The sequence below is a fragment of the Oncorhynchus tshawytscha genome, linkage group LG06 (assembly GCF_018296145.1).
Source record: "Oncorhynchus tshawytscha isolate Ot180627B linkage group LG06, Otsh_v2.0, whole genome shotgun sequence".
Lineage (NCBI taxonomy): Eukaryota > Metazoa > Chordata > Actinopteri > Salmoniformes > Salmonidae > Oncorhynchus > Oncorhynchus tshawytscha.
Genome location: NC_056434.1, coordinates 36,052,954 through 36,073,424, shown reverse-complemented (window position 1 = coordinate 36,073,424; position 20,471 = coordinate 36,052,954). Strand labels below are relative to the sequence as shown.

The window sequence follows — 20,471 nt, the reverse complement described above, 5'->3', positions numbered from 1 at the left end:
AACCATGAGGCTATACAGTGTTTGCTTATATTGGGTTCTGATGGGGTACAACAGTTAAATGCCTCATGAGCTTAGTTCAAGTTATATTCAAGAATCAATGGGTATATATAAATTTAAGTCCAAAAATGAATGTAGCAACTGAGGATTCTAGCTTTAACATTTGAAGGGACTTTAACTTAAATTAATATAACCCCCAGCCTTAATTCATCACAGTTTGAGATTAACTACTTCTGTAAAGATTAGTAATATCCTGTTAAATATTATGGTATTGTTAGTGGGTTCCTTTTCCAAAATGTTGCCCATTCAGTCACAAAATATATCTTCAGCCCACCCTTAAATTTTGCATGTTAGTAAAACATGAACACCACAAAAAAAGTAAATTGGGACAAAAACGCATTTTATTTTATCATTTTGTGCTCCCTCTGAAGCACTTGCCCTAGGAGATCAAGTAATGAAGGAGAAAAAACCAAATACATTTAACTCAAGCACCTCCTTTCCCCACTCCTCTCAAAAACAAAGTACGTAAGCTCAATTCCAATCAACCCCTAGACACTTCAAGTAGATCTGAAAGGATCAGATACTGCAGGTACAGTATACACAATTTGGTAGCAACTCCATCTGGCCCTCTGATACACCAATCCAATCCTTTTAGGTCTACAGAAGTGCCATGCAGATATAATCTAGGGATCGATTTGAAATGTGAATATAGGTGTAGGACAAGACAGGTGCCCAGTCCAAGGCAGGCCCACACATATCCATTCTACTACACACACACAGAATGGGAACATGCCAACGCCAAAATTGAAAAGATAGGGGGATATTCTTTAACGCACTTTTCTACAAATAAACTTTGAGTCTTTGAAAATAAGTAGAGAAGGCCAACCGTTTTCAGGTACAGTTGTAAGTATTCATTAGCAGGAAGGAAATGAACCACTTCCACCAATGAGAAACAGTGATTACGGATGGCATGAATTGAATACCGTATGACTAGGGCCAGGGGTTTCTCCCACCTATGACACCTGACTAGGAAATCCTTTGGCCCCTTGTTAAGAGTGTTTGTCAGGTCATGTCGTTACCAAAAACATCCTGGCCTTGACTAGGATTATGGACTATTACTTGATTAACAATTTCCAAGTTCGCAACTACAAGTATGGCAATATTTGCAAGGACTAAAACAAATCTAGTTTGTTTGTGACAAAGTACAAACTCTGGCCAACCAGTGTCAAGAATAAGGGTTATTGCACATTATTCAAACTGGAAAATAAGCTTTTGGAATTAGTCTTTCAGAAGAAATGTGAGCAACTAGTTGAGTTCATAACCAAGTGTGAATGTGTGAAGAAATGGGAAAAACATTGATTAGGTTGCAAGACAGGCATGATATGCTTCGTCTTATGACTTGTTAGCCTGCTACAAATATACAACAGAACTAGCCAATTGATTCTAGACGAAACGTTAAACTAAGAGAAAACAGGTGAAGGTGCAGTATTCACAAAACTTATATAAACTCCAGTGTCTGCTGGTTTTCACTAATCATTGGCAAATGACTGGTCAATTGATCAATTAAAGCTGATGATTGCAGTCACCTCACCTGGTTTCCTGTCTTAATCAAAACCTGATGAAAAGGTAGGATTAAAACCAGTAGACACTTTGGGCCGAGTCACAACTCAAACTTTCTCAACAAACATGCATTGATTATCAATGGGAGATTTTTTGAGGAAGTCTGAGTTGTGTGCCCTCATCTCAAGTTAGTATTCTGCCAATAGAGACCAGAGGAGCGTTGACAATCTGAGCACCACTGAAGAGGACAGCCACTATGTGCAGAGCCACATACTGTATGGTCAACCAGCACTCCATCAGATCCACAGTTCCATAGCACAGAGACATTCACGAAAACAACAAACTTCATCCAGAACCATGAACAATATACATCCGTGAATTCCCGGTAGGCAGCTAACAACTGGAAGGGCGTACATAATGATCATTCAAAATCAAAATTTACACCAAATCTAAAATAATTGTTTCTCCTTTTCAAAATAAATTGCCTAATGGTATTTTTCTGCATTGTGGCGTTCTTTTAAAAATACCCCTCTACTGCCCAAAAGATACAAAATAAAAGCCACCACTGCTTCTATTCAGACATTTTGCCAGTAGAAATAGCTGCTTCACATTATCCCTTAGCCTCTCGTGACTGAAAGGCGATCTGACTGAGAGCTGTCTCTTTAAGACAGAATCTCTGTGTTAGCCTCATACAGAGTAGACCAACAAAGTACATCTACATGGTCTGGCCCCGGGTGAACCTGGAAACAAATTCAATTCAAAACAGATGTTTGGCAGTCAGTGGTAATCAAAGTGCCAGACAACATTGGGTGCAGTAAAAGTTACTCGCACATCTTCTTTCAACGAAACGCCTCTACCCTGATTTTGTGAAACTGTGAATTACCATGGACAGAACATACCTTTAATCGCACCTAAAAACTATGAAAGACAAATCAAATTTGGAGCCACTCTTTCTCTAAGTCCTTGCTTGAGTCCCCTAAAATCCTGTGACATAAGATAACAGAAATGATTAAATTAGTGAAAATGGCTGAGTGCTTGTGGATGATTTCATGGGGTCTCTGGATCGTTTGTTCTATCAGATTCTGCCTCCTCCTCTCCTTTCCTGTGTTTCCTGTCATGTTTGTATTTGTCCACATAGGCTTTGACCAGGTTGGCCACTTTCACTGGGTTGATCTCTCCACTCTTACTGTGGCAGACCTGGAATCACAATGGGAAAACAAATTATATACAAGTTAGAGAAGCAATTTACAAACAGTCAAATGATTTTATTTTTAATCCACTGTGAAACAAGGGCTGCATTCCAAACACTTAAAAGACACACCCTATCCTCTCAGCCCTCAAATTAAGTGGACACTTCTGATGACGTATCATGACATCTGACGTGTTTACACTAGCAGAACAAGGGGCGAGGGAGGAAGGAATGATTTTTAAAAGGACCACCCTTGCCCGGAAATTCGTCACTTGTTCATCCCTTGATGATTGTGTTTTCAGCCACCGGTAGCTTGTGGGTGCTTTATATGCACTACAGTCAATTATGATTGCATGTTTACTTATATTAACTATAGAATTATTAATATACGCCTACTGTATGATAGCTAGCAAATGAATTTGCTAACTAATGTTAGCCTGCTTAGCTGGAACTGCTCAAGAAAAATGTTTTATTTCTACAATTTCCAAAACAAAAACATTATTTTTACTAGACGTGTTTGTGCCGTCATGTGCATTAGTAGCACAATTTCTAACCTTTTTACATCCGTTTTTACTTACACTTGTATGTTGACTACTCCATATTGACATTGAGGTTTTAAGTTTTGGCTTAGCGGATGTACAATCATCGCAAACTGAATTATGGGGTGTTTCAGGCCCCGAAGTTAACATTATTGTACACTCACAAACTCGATCAAAAACGAGGGCTGAGGGGCTTACGTTCCAATCTTCCCAAGGGCATAAGGCGAGGGTAAGTGGATGACGGTGTGTCTTTTATGAGTTTGAAACACAGCCACAGGCTGTCTTTCGTCATGTACTGCAAGAATTAGTGGAAGACTCAGTTGATTCTTGTAAATCTAAACTCTCATATTGCACAGGTTGAGACAAGCCCCTACATCAACCAATGAAAGACACCTGATCTAAAGATTTACTCCCATGATAAACATCTTTGGTTTCATTATTATGTGCATGTTCTCCAGTTCCCGTAAAAATTCATTTTAATTCGGAATTGCATACCACATGACACAATTTGATCCAATTATCAGGTCTACCTTCTGGACAGCCTTGCGTACAATTTCCTTGTACTCGTCCTTCGTGATGTCTTTCTTCTGGTAGAAGGGTTTGATTGCCAGTTTCACCTCCTTTATGGCTCTCTCCTGCATGTGAAGCTTCTTTATGTACTAAGGATAGACACCGGGGATTAGTCAACATGCACTACTACACTATGAAGGGGACTGGTCATTTGTTGTCAAGAAGTATATAAGGACATATATAGTGCATTCAGAAAGTATTCAGACCCCTTGACTTTTTACAAATTTTGTTACATTACAGCCTTATTCTAAAATTGATTAAATTGTTTTTTTTCTTCATCAATCTACACACAATACCCCATAATGACAAAGCAAAAAACAATGGACATTTCAATCAATTTTAGAATAAGGCTATAACATAACAAAATGTGGAAAAGGTAAATGGGTGTGAATACTTTCTGAATGCACTGTATACACATAGATATCACCCAAGTGTGCATTGATACATTTGAAGACCATCATGGTCTTTCTCTCAGACTCACATTATCGTTTCCGGAAGCATCATCCTCTCCTAGGGCTTCATTGGGTTCCCCCTGCACAGGTTTGGAGAGCCCTACTTGTGGTAGGCTGTTGGAGCTGGAAAGCGCACTGGGGAGCACTAGAGACACACTGGCCCCCTTGGTGCTCTGAACCTTCGGGTCAGTGAGTGATGTAGCACCCAAGGCGGCCTCCTATGGGTGGGAAGGTTAACTGACTATGGGTGAATCCCAATTTGAGATATGTGAACATTTAACTTGCGCACACAAGAATTACAAAGATTTTAGGTGTTGGTAAATTACAGTACAATATTAACATTTTTATTTTAACTATTGTATTTCATGTTCTTAAGCCACAACAGCAATATTACCTAACTAAACTAAATTACAAGCATTTCGCTACACTCGCAGTAACATCTGCTAACCATGTGTATGTGACAAATAACATTTGATTTGATAATAAAATAAACATGGGCATAAATCTCAAACATCTATTGTCTCATCGAGACCTAGCAGGAAATATGTTATTGTGCTGTTATTCCCAGCACATAAAAGCCTCTGACGTGTAACATTCCTCCGTTCTAAAGTTTCTATTTCCCAAGTAAGGCTTCTACTTTCATTTCACTGTGAAACGCTGCTTTATCAGTTTCAGTCACATGAGCTCTCAAAAGACCCATGTGATCGGCAATGGCTTTAAGCTGACAGCCACAACTGCTCTCCGAGTAAAAGAAAAGACAGACTGCCACCCTGTGGCCTGTCAGGAGAGATGCATGTTAATTACAGAAACATTTTGTGCTGAATGTTTTGGAGCACTAAATCACAGATATCTGTAAAGATCAACAGTACGTCTACTTTATATTATTGATATGACCGGCCGGCAGTATGATGCTGTGACTAGGTGCCATTTCATAGTGAATTCCATACTGATTGATCATAACCAAAGTTCCCTCTAAACTAGACCCGAGACTGTTATGCAGCTCCCCCAGACTAACACACACGGAGAGAAGCACGATATTGAACTTCACTCAACTTTATAGAGTTTCCCTTTACTGTTGAAATTGTGATCAACTCAACGTAATATTAGCCACTTTCCATGCAACATATCGAAACAAAACGATCTATGCAAGAGATGTTGCTGTTCGCAGAACGCTTCGGAGTAGGTTTATATTGCGCAGCCTATTCTCTACAGTCTACACAGACCAGTGCGGCGGCATTACCAATCAGAGCTGCAGTAGGCCTATATGCAACTAGGCCATTGCCACATTGAGCTGTGCCATTTACATTGTACTGGACTGTTTTTACAGCTGTAGTCTTGAGTAGATGCATTCGTTTTGAGATCAAAGCAAGAGCTGCATGTAGCCACGTATGCACATTTTGTTCATATCCTTTGTCAGTTAGTGAGTTATTAGCCCAGTTATATATTGCTGACTACAAGAACACAAAACGTGTACATTTCTAGACTTCTTTGAAAAGCGAGTTAAGTAAAAAGCTTTTTTTTGGTCTTAAAGGGGCAGTGTTGTATTTTGAGACAGCCAAGTAGCCAATAGGCAGAGGGTAGCATAATGTGTCTGATTCTCTGTAATAATGGTATGGAAATAATAATACATTTTATTTTGTAAAGTTGTTTTCTGCATTAAACAACAACATTTTCAGGCCTACATTGAACACCACACATTGGCTGCTACTGTAGGCTGAATGATAGAACAGTTATTTCCATGTTAAAATGGGATGCATTTTGTTCATTGTTTTTGATGGTAGGCCTCTCTGGTAGACATACATTATCATCAAATAGCCACAGTAGCCTACTTGACCAGTATAAAAACAAACTTAAAGCGGGTACAGCCTCAGTGTTCACAGTAAACACGCTCTGGAAGTTGCACAGAATTTGAACTCAGCAGACCTGAAATTTGCTCAGTGTCAAAAAGAAATGAGGGAAAACATTGATCATATCTACACTGAACAAAAATATAAACGCAACGTGCAACAATTTCAAAGAGTTTACTGAGTTACAGTTCAAATAAGGAAATCAGTCAATTCAAATAAATACATTAGGGCCTAATCTATAGATTTCACATGACTGAGCTGGGGTGCAGCCATGGGCCCACCCACTTGGCAGCCAGGCCCAGCCAATCAGAATTCGAGACATCTGTGGCAAAACTGTGTGACAAAATAGCACATTTAAAGTGGCCTTTTATTGTCCCCAGCACAAGGTGCTCCTGTGTAATGATCATGCTGTTTAATCAGCTTCTTGATATGCCACACCTTGGATGGATTATCTTGGCAAAAGATAAATGCTCACTAACAGGGATGTAAACAAATTTGTGCACAACATTTGAGAGGAATAAACTTTTTGTGAGTATGACATTTCTGGGATTTTTAGTTCAGCTCATGAAACCAACACTTTACATGTTGCGTTTATATTTTTGTTCAGTGCACATATTAGCAGGAAAGAAAGGCAGCATACAGCAGTAGAGGCCTGAAGCACAAAATAGTTATCTAGGTGAGTAGGCTCGAATGCATTTATGTTTCTGAGAAGTAAGGAAGAGGTGTGTAGGTGACGAGGTGGCTGAGCCATACCTGATTGGAAGCCTGGGCGGAGGAGGCAGGTCTGCGAGCTCCCTCCTGTTTGAGCTTCAGTTTGTAGAGGGCCAGCTCTGAGACAGAGAAAACACACACCCTATGACCCTCTCTGTGTTATGTGAATTAGAGGTAGTTTCTGAACCGGAGTCAAAAAGCTGACTAGAAAAACATTAAAGGGCTCTGATTGGGTCAATCCAGATTGTGGTAGGCTAAAATTGTATACAAAATGAATTATGTTTCTTTGTCATATGCACAGGAACACTTGGTGTACACAGTACAATGACATGCTTACATGGAGGTTCACCTCTCAACAATGCAACAACAATAATAGAAAAGGTAGAATATTTGAAAATGTACAATAATACTCACTACTGCCAGTCTTCTCTGGCTGTGGTCCATCTGGTTCCTGTAGGTTCCAGGTGACTCTCTTCACCGAGGGTTTGGCTTTAACATCTGGCGTGACTGTCTTCACCTCTTCGTCCTCCCCTTCGCCCTCCTTCGCCTCTTTAACCCCAGCCTCCCCTTTCTCTTCTCCTGGCTCTGCTTTCTCACTCTTCACATAGTCCAGACTGTCCAGCATCATGTCCACGTCCATGTCATCAAGTTCATAGTCGGAATGCTCCTCTAACTCTTCCTTCACTGGGATGGTTTGGACAGATGGAGGGGTCTCTGTGAGGGCCTTTGGTACTAGAGGCAGGGATGGGGCCACCTGCTGGCCAGCTGTAGTCACTGCAGCCTGAGAAGGAGCAGGGACAGGGTTGGTGCGGAGTGTTGAGAAGCTGGGGCTGGGTTGGCCTGTGGGGGGAACATTGATGATGGAGGTCAGTTGTTGAGGCAGCTCAGGCCAGATGTGCTCAGTCTTGGTTTCCTTTAATAGCAGGTCTTTTTGTTTGGTTATGTCTGAGGTGGGGAGGGCGCACGCCTTATTTATGAGGGGGGGAGGTTTTTCCTTTTTGATCTCCTTGTGCTCTTGCAAGTCCTTGAACTCGCTGAACATTGACAGAGGTTTTTCTTCCTTGATTGGTTTACTATCCAGTGATTCTTCAAACATATCAAAGGCAGGCAGTATCTCTTTTTTGATTTCTTTGAGCAGCTTCGACTCCTTGAGCAGTTTTGCTGAGAGAGAGGCGTGCTTCTCTGTTCTAAATTCATTGCCGTCACTCTCCTTTTTCACCTGGCAGACAGAGAGGACAGAGTGAGGTTTGAGTCCTAAAGAAGAAGAAGGCATCTCTTGTTTGATCTCTCGCTCTTTTCTGTCTTCTTCAGCCTCTCTCTCCTCTTTCAGAGTAAGCACTTTCTCTTTTATCTTCTCTTTCTGTTCTTCTAGCTCTTTGGAGGAGGTGGTTGAGAAAGACCCTGGTCTGTGTGTGCCCTGTGACGACCCCTCTTCTTTTCTCCTCTCTCTGGACCGCGACCTGGACCTCGGCCTCTTCTTGTCTTTTGACCGCACCTCAAACCTGTTTTTTGACCCAGAGGATGATGGTTGTGATCGTGAGTGGTCTTTCCTCCTCTCCCTGGACCTGGACCGCGAGCAAGACTGCGAGTGACCTCGCTTCTTGGCATTTGATGGCCGACCCTTCTCTCTCTCACTTCCTCTGCTGTCGTTCCTCTCCCTGCTCCCCATCTTCTGCTTCCTACTCTGGGACCGCCGCTCTCTGCTGCTGGAGCCGGACCCTGACCTCGACCTAAATCAAAATAATAATATGAGTTATTATAATAACAGTATATACAAGAATACATTTCATAATTTATTATAATATTATTAAAAGCCCACAAAATCACTGCACACAGAATTTACATTATCACAGAATTACATTAGTACCTGGAGCGCCTCCTGTCTTTGGAGAGCGAGCATGACCGTCTCTTCTTCTTGCGAGACCTCTCAGAGGTCTCAGAAGTGGAGCTGTCTGATGGAGAACAAAGCAGTCTCCTCTCCCTCGATTCTGAACGCCTGGACCTTCTCTCACCCCCCTCTTCTCCTCTCTTACCCTCCTTGTCTCCCCTCTTCCTCCCTTGCTGCTCCGGGGCCTTGTCTCCTCTTCTCCTGCCTGCCTCCGGGCTGTTTGAGGTGGACCCCCGTTCCGTGGAAGACTCCCCACCTTTGGATGTTTTCCTCCCATGGCCTGAGGGCCTGGAGTTTGATTTAGACCTGGACAGGGACTTGGGGGGGCTGTCCTGGGGCTCTGACTTGATCTCGGTCTTCACCATCTTGTTGCTGTGGTGGCTTGAAGCTGAGCTGGATGAGAAATTATCAGTCTTCTGGCTCTGGGGCTCTCGATTCTTGCCCCCTTGTTCTTTCCTCTCCTTCTTCCCAGGAACATGGCTCTGGGACAGGGGTGTGCTGGTGCCAGTCATCCCAGACCTGGGTACGTTATGTGGGCCGTGACCAGGCTTTGCCGTGTCTGCCTCGCTCTTCACATCCAGAACTTTTCCTGAGCCCTCATCCCTCTCCAGTGACACCCTATTTTCCAGTGCCTCAGCTTTCACCTGGTAGATGGTACATTCCTTGTGCGCCATGGATGGTTTCCCCCCAGCATGGCTCTCTCCTTCACTTTCTGAGGCGTTGGAGTCTGAGCCTGTTGGGTGGAAAGGGTCATATATATCCCCCTCCTCCTCTTTGACCTGTGTGTGTGAGGTGGCCAGGGGCCTCTGTTTGCTGCTGCGCTCCTCTCTTCTCCTCTTCGTCGCCTCTTCTTCCGTGGACAGTGGTTCTTGACTGTTGCCGGTGGCAAACATTGCTGAGGCGTTGTTAAGCTGTCGGGCGTGCCACGCATTCCCACTGGCATTGATCCGGAAGCACACTGTGGATGCCAATGCCGGGTTGGCTGGGGAATCAGAGGAAGAGGAAAAGGAGCTGGAGAAGGCAGACGAAGAGCCTGCTTGCTCTGGTCTCGGTCTCTGGCCCTCTGTCCTGCCCTGCTGCTGCTGATCCACCCTTGGCTGCCTACCCCTGTTCCCACCCAGGCTGTTCATACAGGCCTCAGGGAAGCCATTACCATTAGCACGGCTACTACTACCCCCCCTACTGACAATACCATTCGTTAGCCCACCACTCTCCCGTTTTATCTTTGGTATCCTGGGAAGCACCGATACTGGTGCTTCCCATACTGGTTTAGGGGCAGCCTTCTTAGCCTGGGGCTGTGGTGGCACGGTCTCCTTCCCTCTTGACCGAGAGTCTGGGGTAGGAGTGGAGGTAGAGGTGGCTTCCCTCTGGGTCCTATGGGGAAGTTGTACACCAGTGGCCCCCCAGTGGCTCTGTCCAAGACTAGGGCTGGGTCTGGGAGGCGGGGAAGTCTGGCTGTGGCTGGCCGGGCAAGGGGATGAGGGGGTGAGAGGGGACGAGCAGGGCCCTGGGGAGCTGAGGGGGGGCCTGTTCAGGGGGCTACAGGAGGGTCCCACCACCAGGTCTCCGTTAGTGGGGAGAGAGAGGGAGCTGACTGCTTCTGGGTTAGGGGACATCCCTGAGTGGTTCTGGGCTACTGATTCACCAGAGCTGCTGCTCCTACTGCTGCCCAGCCTGGATGAAGATGACACACCCACTACAATACAAACACAAGACATCCATTTACTAACCCTTATTCTGCTGTTTAACACAGAATCCAACAGACTTCAAAATGAATGATAGACAAGCAATAAAACTAGGGCTGTCCCCAACTATAAAAAAATATTGGTCGATGACTGTTGTCCTGTTCCTGTCGAAATGTTTAAACTTATTTTTCCATATATAGACAGACCCCCCATGTGTTTGAATAAAACCAACTATATATGCACTGAGCTTGTTTGATGCTTTAAGCACACTGTTTGATTAAATAATTAAGACACAAATTACTCAAGAAAGAGCCCAATGGTCACGTGGTTAAAAAAACAAGTGACAGTGTGCCTGTGACTGGCGCACATTGTCTCCATCTCCTCCCTACTGCAGCGAAAAAGCACCACAGCATTTTAGTTTCTAACTGAAAGTTAAGTTCTGTTACCTACAGTTGAAGTCAGAAGTTTACATACGCTTAGGTTGGAGTCGTTGAAAAATGAGTTTTAATCACTCCACAAATTTCTTGTTAACAAACTATAGTTTTGGCAAGTCGGTTAGGACATCTACTTTGTGCATGACAAGTGATTTTTCCAACAATTGTTTACAGACAGATTATTTCACTTAATCACAATTCCAGTGGGTCAGAAGTTCACATACAATAAGTTGACTGTGCCTTTAACCAGCTTGGAAAATTCCAGAAAATGATGTCATGGCTTTAGAAGCTTCTGATAGGCTAATTGACAACATTTGAATCAATTGAAGGTGTACCTGTGGATGTATTTCAAGGCCTACCTTCAAACTCAGTGCCTCTTTACTTGACATCATGTGAAAATCAAAAGAAATCAGACAAGACATCAGATTTTTTTTTGTAGAACTCCACAAGTCTGGTTCATCCTTGGGAGCAATTTCCAAATGCCTGAAGGTACCACGTTCATCTGTACAAACAATAGTATGCAAGTTTAAACACCACGGGACCACGCAGCCGTCATACTGCTCAGGAAGGAGACGCGTTCTGTTTCCTAGAGATGAACGTATTTTGGTGCGAAAAGTGCAAATCAATCCCAGAACAGCAGCAAAGGACGTTGTGAAGATGCTGGAGGAAACAGGTACAAAAGTATCTATATCCACAGTAAAACGAGTCATATATATCGACATAACCTGAAAGGCCACTCAGCAAGGAAGAAGCCACTGCTCCAAATCCACCATAAAAAAAAACAGACTACGGTTTGCAACTGCACATGGGGACAAAGATTGTACTTTTTGGAGAAATGTCCTCTGGTCTGATGAAACAAAAATAGAACTGTTTGGCCATAATGACCATTGTTATGTTAGGAGGAAAAAAGGTGAGGCTTGCAAGCCAAAGTACACCATCCCAACCGTGAAGCATCGGGGTGGCAGCATCATGTTGTGGGGGTGCTTTGCTGCAGGAGGGACTTGTGCACTTCACAAAATAGATGATCATGAGGCAGAAAAATGATGTGGATATATTGAAGCAACATCTCATGACATCAGTCAGGAAGTTAAAGCTTGGTCGCAAACAGGTCTTCCAAATGGACAATGACCTCAAGCATACTTCCAAAGTTGTGGCAAAATGGTTTAAGGACAACAAAGTCAAGGTATTGGAGTGGCCATCACAAAGCCCTGACCTCAATCCTATAGAAAACTTGTGGGCAGAACTGAAAAAGCGTGTGTGAGCAAGGAGGCCTACAAGCCTGACTCAGTTACACCAGCTCTGTCAGGAGGAATGGGCCAAAACTTATTGTGGGAGGCTTGTGGAAGGCTACCCGAAACATTTGACCCAAGTTAAACAATTTAAAGGCAATGCTACCAAATACTAATTGAGTCTATGTAAACTTCTGATCCATTGGGAATGTGATGAAAGAAATAAAAGCTGAAATAAATCATTCTCTCTTCTATTATTCTGACATTTCACATTTTTTAAATAAAGTGGTGATCCTAACTGACCTAAGACAGGGAATTCTTAATGGATTAAATGTCAGGAATTGTGAAACTGAGTTTAAATGTATTTGGCTAAGGTGTATGTAAACTTCCTTCTTCAACTGTATACATACAAAAAAATATATGGGGGATTGGAAATGATGCAGACAATTACATTGATGGAAGCAACAATCTATCCGCAATATTAAAGTTGATCCACCCACCAAAAAAATAAATAAAAAAAACCTCAGCACGAAGTGGTAGGCCACACAATCTCGCAGAACGGGACCACGAGTGCTGAAGCACCTAAGAATCGTCTGTCCTCGGTTGAAGCACTCACTACAGAGTTCCAAAATGCCTCTGGAAGCAACGTCATAACAAGAACTGTTCGTCGGGAGGTTCATGAAATGGATTTCCATGGCCGAGCAGCCGCACACCAGCCTAAGATCTGGAGCAGTGGAAACGCGTTCTTTGGAGTGATGAATGCTTCACCATCTGGCAGTCCAACGGACGAATCTGGGTTTGGCGGATGCTAAGAGAACGCTACCTGCCCCAATGGATAGTCATAACTGTAAAGTTTGGTAGAGGAGGAAAAATGGTCTGGGGCTGTTTTTCATGGTTCGGGTTGGGCCCCTTAGTTCCAGTGAAGGGAAATCTTAACGCTACAATGACATACTCAACAATTCTATACTTCCAACTTTGTTGGAACTTTTGGGGAAGGCCCTTTTTCTGTTTCAGCATGACAATGTTACCGTGCACAAAGTAAGGCTCATACAGAAAGGGTTTGTGAGATCGGTGTGGAAGAACTTGAGTGGCCTGCACAGAGCCCTGACCTAAACCCCATCGAACACCTTTGGGATTAATTGGAATGCCTACTGCTAGCCAGGCCTAATTGCCGAACATCAGTGCCCGACCTCACTAATGCTCATGGCTGAATGGAACAAAGTCCCTGCAGCAATGTTCCAACATCTAGTGGAAAGCCCTCCCAGAAGAGTGGAGGCTGTTATAGCAGCAAAGGGGGACCAACTCCATATTAATGCCCATGATTTTGGAATGAGCAGGTGTCAACATACCTTTGGTCATGTAGTGTATATATGGATGATTTATAAAGCCAGGGACACTTAACTGTTAGATTATTGATTATAGACCTAATTAAGTTGGTTTGCCCTCTCCTCAATTTGCTTAGACAATCAGGCTAAGCCCTATTCGCAATGGGACTAGTATTAATAGAGAACATTGGTTATGTAATTATTACCCCAGAATATCCATTATTCCAGAGGACGATTCGGATGGGATTTGTTCTTTCTAAACTGCCCCATGTAATTATTTTTTCCAATAAAATGACAGGTATGACGGAAGCCTGGAGGTGTTTTTCTAGACGTGAAGATATTTCAACAAGTCGAGACGATAACAGATTACACTGATAACTCCAGCATGGCTCCTAAGTTCCTAAACCATACCAAACCATCTTTGGTATAGTGTTGCCATAATATTTTAATTGAGGAAGCGTGATCGTAGGATATTTTAGCGATCTGCAGTAGACGTCCTAAATGCCCCACAGCCTTCAGACGTGAGCTAAACAGTGCACTTGCACTTGAGATGCATTTTAAGACTATGGATGCGAAAGTGAACTTTTAGATCACGTTTAGGTCAGTTGTATGCTGCTTTGAGATCTATTAACAGCAATGGTTACATTGAATAGGTGTAATATTTTTTACTGGTGCATTTGGCAATATGCTATTCATATGCACAAAACATATGAACAAAAGCAATCACTGTGAAAGTTGATGCATGTAGGCCCTTCATATATACATATATATATATATACACACACACATGCTATGCGCAGCACTTCGTTCAATTTATCAAATCAGTTATTGTTTTCTTGCTCAAACCGTGAGCAACACCTGTCAAACTAGATTATTCTGGCTGGAATTGTTACTCTCCTGCCATATACAAATTACTGACATGGCAGATTCAGACAGGACTAAAATGACAGATGTGGTGTTGTGCTTGTGCACATAATTACATTACCCGACCAGCCCCAGTAAAACTAATCCTGTCTGAATAGGGTTTAAGACAAGGGCTGTTTCCTCGTCTCTGCTGCTGCTGCCTCCCCCGCATTGTTCTCAATCCCAATATGCTGGTTCATTTTGCTGTTATGCACAGAGCAACATAGGGAAAGGCGCCAGTTCTACGGCACGCTGAAGATGATGTTTCAGTACTGTGGACAGTGACCATATCCATAAAATAATGGTTATATTATATAAAAAGAATGGTGCAACACTAATAAATTACATAAATGTAATTTATTAGTGTTGCACCATTCTTTTTACATAATATAACCATATTGAATTTCAGTGTCATATCTTAGAGTGATGGACTATACCATCCACGTGGCCTCCGCAATGGATTAGTCCATTGAGACAGGCACGAATCAGAGTGCGACTGCTCGACTAAAGAAATCTTGGTCGACCAACAGCCTATCGACCAAACAAATCGACCAGTCAACTAAATGAGGTCAGCCCTAAATAAGATGTTCACTAGTTCTTGAATAGCCAGGTATTAGATACGGAAAACAAAAAAAATAGCAGAAAGAAAGAGAAAGGACAAGGGATTGAACTGAAGAAAGGAAGAAACCCTAGCAGCCCACCTGGTTTGGTAGCCTTGAGGGATCCGTCTCTGTTGATGACCACGTCTGAGCTGTCCATCAGCAGCATGCTCTGTCCTGATAGGATGCTGCCCAGAAGGTCAGGCACTGGGGCCAACGCCGCCACCTGGGGCAGGCTTGGGCCCCGCCTACAACACCATGGCAACCACAGGTCACATATGTACCATATTGAAGGACGTAACAACATAATGTGACAACATAACGTGGGAGGAGATGAGAAGGGGTACCTGGAGAGGCCAGCAGTGATTGGTCGGGCCACAGGCTGGTGCGAGCGGAGGGCAGAGCGAGATAAGCCATGCCTCTTAGCCTCCAGCAGTGATGTCATGGCCGAGGCATGCTCTTCCTCCTCTTCATTCCTGGGGTGGGATCAACAGCCAATCAACATTCAGAACAGGGTTGGAGTGCATTCCACAATTCCTTGTTATTTTCTGAGTTTCTTTTTCTTTTTTAATTCATGGTTTTGTTAAAAAATTATTGTTGTATATATGTTCAGTGTTGTTCTGACATTAGCTGGGGATTTCCACTTCCTGGTTGAATAAAGTACTATGTTATCTTATGGTTGTGCCTGAGACAGACCTGTCAGTGAAGGGGTCCAAGTCAAAGGGGTCTCCATAGACAGAGAGCGAAGCAGCTCCTATGTCAGCTCTCATACTGCCCAGAGTGGTTTCTGTAGGCCGGTACACAGAGGGAAGGGATGAGCCCCATTTGGGCTTCCCTATCCCCAGGTTATGGGCTATACGACCACGAGACGTAGGCTCCTTCTTCACCACCTAGAAACACACACGCAAATACACACAGCCAGATTGAACATGAGCACTCCTATCAATCTGTTTTAGGTACTATACTTTTCCTGCTATACGTGTTGAAAATGTAAAGTCTCACCATTTTCCTTCTGGACTTGGACCTCCTCACTCTCCGTTTCCTCCTCTTCCCCCCAGTGCCTGCAGCTTTGCCCTTCTCACCCGATGACCTCTTACTACTGCCTTTCCTGCGCTTCACTGTGGGCACAGAGCAAATGCATCTATTTTAACAACCCAGATAGGCTGTGTATGTGTGTGTGTGTGAGAGAGTGCGTGTGTTCACCTGTCCTGCGTCGTCGGCTGGATGGAGCACGGGGTGTGAGGTCCCGTATGTACACGGCTGTGTTGAGTCCTGCCACTACTGCGTTGATAGTGTCATCCAGCCAGGTGGACTGTGGCATCAGAAAACTGGGGGCAATCTGAGACCAGAGGTACACTGCATCACTCTACTGATTCTCAGTTGTCTATTTTGTCTATAGACAGGCTTTACTTGACATGAACTTCACAGCAGTCTGATGAGAGGCAGCCTGCAGCGTCACTATGAAGAGCCACCTCTCTCTCTGACTCTCTATTCTATTCCTGCATGTCAAATGTTACTTGGTGCAAGTAGCGCATTCAAACGAGACAAAATAATAGTCGTCATTCATCAAATGTTATGTAATACAATACTACATAGAAAAACCCACCATACACGTTTCAACCCATGAGGGAAAACATCATTTTTCATTCTGTATGTACATTATCATGCTGCTCAATAAACAATCTTTGCTTACAGCGTTCATAGCAATACTGCATATCAGTACTACAGAGTACGGGATGCTGACACTAGTGGTGAGTAGCGGAGTGAGGGAGAACAAAGAAGCCAGTAGGAAGCAACACGCCTCATGCCAAACCTGTGCAGTGCGTGCCTGGGTGATGCGGTGGCGGTTGACACTGGCGCGGACCCTCTCGCTTTGCTGGGTGCGGGCGATGGCCCGGGTGGGGCCCGTTGTGCGGGGGCGGGAGCGACTGGTTGTGGGACGGGCGATGCTCAGACTCTCCACATCGCTCTGCTCCTCTGAACCCCCTGAGGAGCAGGAACATTGATGAGCTCTGGGATCTTGGTAAAAGGACTGACCTATACTGCACAATACCTGTTCTCAGGCTTTATACAAAGAGTATTGTCAACTTTTTTTCCTCAGAGGAAGACGTAATGACTCAATAGTACTGATTACTTGAATGGCGGTTGTTGGCTTGACACTCTGGGCAGAACCATTCCTCCACAGGGACAGCGTCTAGCGGGGGGGTCAGGCACTCCATGTGGTACCTTCCATGGAGCACAGACATGATGGGTTAGAGATTAGGGGTTAACATGGACATGATCAGATCATCATAAAAAAACAGGGGGAAAAGGCAAAAGGGTTCATTTTAATGACCAGATGGATGTATTCTGATTTGCCGATGTCGTACAATCAGGAATTCATCATGAAAAATCTAAGAAAGATCAGGTGGTGTGTGTAGCTTGTGTCTCACCCTGCATCACAGCCGTCACAGAGCAGCAGTCGGTCTTCACGGTCGCTCCCCCCACACACCTCACAGCTGGTCTGTTCCAGCTCCAGGTCTATCACCTCCTCCTGGCCCTCCTTCACTGGCTTCTGCACTGTGATCTGCACTCAACCATCACCACACACACACAGAGCAATGAGAGGAAAGTGACTGTCTGCAGCTCCCATGCAGGATCCATATTTGGATACACAATGTTTGGACCATAATGTTCTTTGCCACAAAATAAAAAATACCCTTCATGAGAAATGCACATCCCATCTGTAATAGCTCAAAGACATCCCCACCCCAACATGAAATCATGATCAAAGGCAAATATAAGACTTATATTCAACTACAGAAAGTCTGAACTTTTTTAACTCACCATTTTCTGCACTTTCCCACCATAACATTTTCTCAGGTAGATGTTATTGAAGACTATTCTATCCACAGGACAGGAGTTTGCATTCTGAGGGAAGAACAAAAACACGCTTGGAAGCACAACATTTGGACACACTTTAACATATCATGATTGTCTGACTTAACAAAACCTCAGTTTATAGGTTTGAAAGTGAAAGCTGAGGTGTGGTGACTCTTGTCCATAGTTTTAGTGATGATCATCAATTTGACAGGTTAATGTCTTCTAGTTCTTACAACAATATCATAATTTTGAGTCTGTACGAAGACTGAAGTGGGTAAAAGGCTTTGACCCCTTGACCCGTCTTCTTACCCCCTCTGATGTCACCCACCTACCTTGGACCACTCAAGGATGCAGTCGAGGCAGAAGTAGTGTTTGCAGCTCTCTGGTGTGGCCACAGGCTGGCTGTGGAAAGAATTGAGGCAGATGGGACATTTCTCTGTGTCCTCGTCTGAGCTCAGGCCTGCCAAGTCAGCAGACACTCCCCCCACTGCACCCTCCACCTCCTTCACAGCATCCTCCTCTTCATCATCTGAGAAACAAGTATGTTGTATGATCAGAGGTTATGAAACTCAAGTGGTAGATTTATAAAAAGATACTAAAAGTGTATCATGAACCATTACCGATTCTTTCCTATGAATACAATGGCCTACATCTCCATAACCTCTCACCATCACTATCATCCTCCTCATCTTCTTCTCCATCGAGGTGTTCTTCCTCACCACTGTCAGAAGCTACCTCCTCAGATTCCTCCCCACCATCATCTGAGTCTTCATCTGGATGTTGATAAAGAAAAGTGGATGTACAGCCTTAAAAAGTTAGCTCTCATATTCTTTCAAATAGTACTAAGATTCACTCATTAGGCTATTCATAAAATGTGGGGAAACGAGCCCATACCTGAGATTGCCCACAATGCTGGCCTTTTCCCTTTTCCGTGGGTAGCATTCCGGTTGATCAGCTCATCCTGGCTGTCCTCTTCGTCCATGGCTGAACATCAGAGAGCCTCCAGCACCAATATCTTGCTAAATCCCAAAGGCTCTGCTTAAGTGAGACTTTTGAATTGTCAGTAGCTGGAAAATACATGACATTTAAATGAGTGCCACAGCTCTTCACCTGGTCCACCCGCAAACAAAGCTTTCCTGTGTACTCAGTATTGACACCTGCTACAAACAAGGACGCTTGTAGAAATATCAGATTAGCACTTCATTAAATAGATTAAATAGCGGTATGTGAAGGAGGTATATGAAAATCAGCTAGCATGTCACAAGTCAAGTGCTACTTGAAGTGGACAGCTAGTTAGTCCATTGATAAGAGATTTAACACAAAGGTTAAAGTCTGCCAGCCATAAATAACAAGCAGACTGACAAACGAGGTAAAAATGTATACCAAATTCTCGTTTTCAAGATTATAGTAACTGTTTAGCTTAACTAGCTAACAACTGTTGCTGCTTCAGTTTCCTCAACAACAAACACGCTGCGCGACTGTGGTGGTGCACTGCTGTGCATACATGCTGGCTAAAAGAGTTGCCTGTTGTTACTAGGTAAACTTAAATACGCTTCGTTACCTTCTTGCAAATAAAACGTGCAATTTATGGAATATTCTTAGCTAGCTATGCAACACTAGCTAGCAATGCATGTTAGCTAGATATCTGCATTGTTTTGGAGAATAACCTGCTAACGTTAGCCTGCTAGCTAGCTAACGTTACCATTATTAGCTTGAGTCTAAATATAACTTGCAAGCTCGTTATCTTCGGTGCATGTGACATTCTTATACTATAATGTTGGTACATTAACAATTTCTCATTATTTAGGCATACTGGGGCGGCAGGTAGCCTAGTGGTTAGAGCGTGGGCCAGTAACATGAAGGTTGCTTTGATCGAATCCCCTAACTGACAAGATAAAAATGTGTTGTTCTATAGCTGAACAAGTCAGTTAACCCACTGTTCCTAGGCCGTCATTGTAAATAAGATTTAGTTCTTAACTGACTTGCTTAGTTAAATAAAAAATAAAAAAAATACTTCGAACATGCAAAGTGTGTTTACACCTACCCTAAACAGTTGTGAGTGACATGTTTGGCGTAATTTCTCAGTCCACGATTTTTCTTGAGTGACATCGCTGGCTGGAGTGACGGAAATGGCCGAACGCACTCTTCTTCTTCTTTGGGATTGGGCTTGTGGATCGCATACACCACCACCTACTGTACTGGAGTGTGAGGCCAATCACAGCCTACCTACATTAAATTCTCTTCATTATTTCTGTTCCTCTAAGGAAGTGAAATAGAGCCCTAGACAACACTTCCCTCCCCTTTCCTCCCCTCACTACACCACCCAAACCCCTAACCCTTTCACATAATCTCTCCCTATCACACAGTTCACAAAATGTCAACACATGCTCTACCTTTTCCTCTGATAAACACTCATCACACAGACTTGTTTCATGTCTCCCTACCATCCAGAACGTGGCATTCAAACCTGTGTGGCCAAACCCTAGTCTATTCCACACAACGTCCTCACTGCTACATCACATTCTCCCCACTTCTTCCTTTATTGACCGGTGCATGCAATACAATTGCCTCCTTTGACTACTTGCATCCCACTCCCTTTGCCAAAGATCGAGCCCTTTTGCCCAGCTCAAGGACTTGAGTTCCCTGCGTACCAGGTGGACCTGAATATCTACCCCCTCTCT

At 43.6% G+C, this 20,471-nt stretch overlaps 1 protein-coding gene across 2 annotated transcripts; it reads right to left on the bottom strand.

Annotated features, from left to right (window-relative positions):
* Positions 1-376: 376 nt before the first annotated feature.
* On the bottom strand, positions 377-19,973 carry LOC112252505 (PHD and RING finger domain-containing protein 1). 2 transcript variants are annotated; one of them, XM_024423778.2, is made up of 19 exons: positions 19,835-19,973; positions 18,685-18,857; positions 18,459-18,563; positions 18,123-18,319; positions 17,755-17,838; positions 17,361-17,494; positions 17,063-17,154; positions 16,742-16,914; positions 16,132-16,267; positions 15,931-16,046; positions 15,625-15,818; positions 15,276-15,404; positions 15,031-15,176; positions 8,733-10,449; positions 7,280-8,595; positions 6,908-6,984; positions 4,337-4,525; positions 3,816-3,944; positions 377-2,754 (listed from the first exon to the last, which is right to left on the bottom strand). In XM_024423778.2, exons 2-19 carry the CDS (start codon positions 18,770-18,772, stop codon positions 2,605-2,607), a joined length of 5,172 nt encoding a protein of 1,723 aa, XP_024279546.1. In that variant the 5' UTR covers positions 18,773-18,857; positions 19,835-19,973; the 3' UTR covers positions 377-2,604. The 2 variants fall into 2 exon arrangements, with proteins under 2 accessions (XP_024279546.1, XP_024279547.1); XM_024423779.2 differs by having other exon boundaries at positions 16,757-16,914.
* Positions 19,974-20,471: the final 498 nt, after the last annotated feature.

What these genes read in the sequence shown, in the direction of transcription:
- LOC112252505 (XM_024423778.2), bottom strand. Translation starts at nt 18,772, where the DNA reads ATGGACGAAGAGGACAGCCAGGATGAGCTGATCAACCGGAATGCTACC. An exon ending in AGCCAACAACCGCCATTCAA is followed by an intron (nt 16,915 to 17,062) that starts GTAATCAGTACT and finishes CCTGCTCCTCAG; the next exon opens with GGGGTTCAGAGGAGCAGAGC. An exon ending in CCTCAAGGCTACCAAACCAG is followed by an intron (nt 10,450 to 15,030) that starts GTGGGCTGCTAG and finishes TTTGTATTGTAG; the next exon opens with TGGGTGTGTCATCTTCATCC.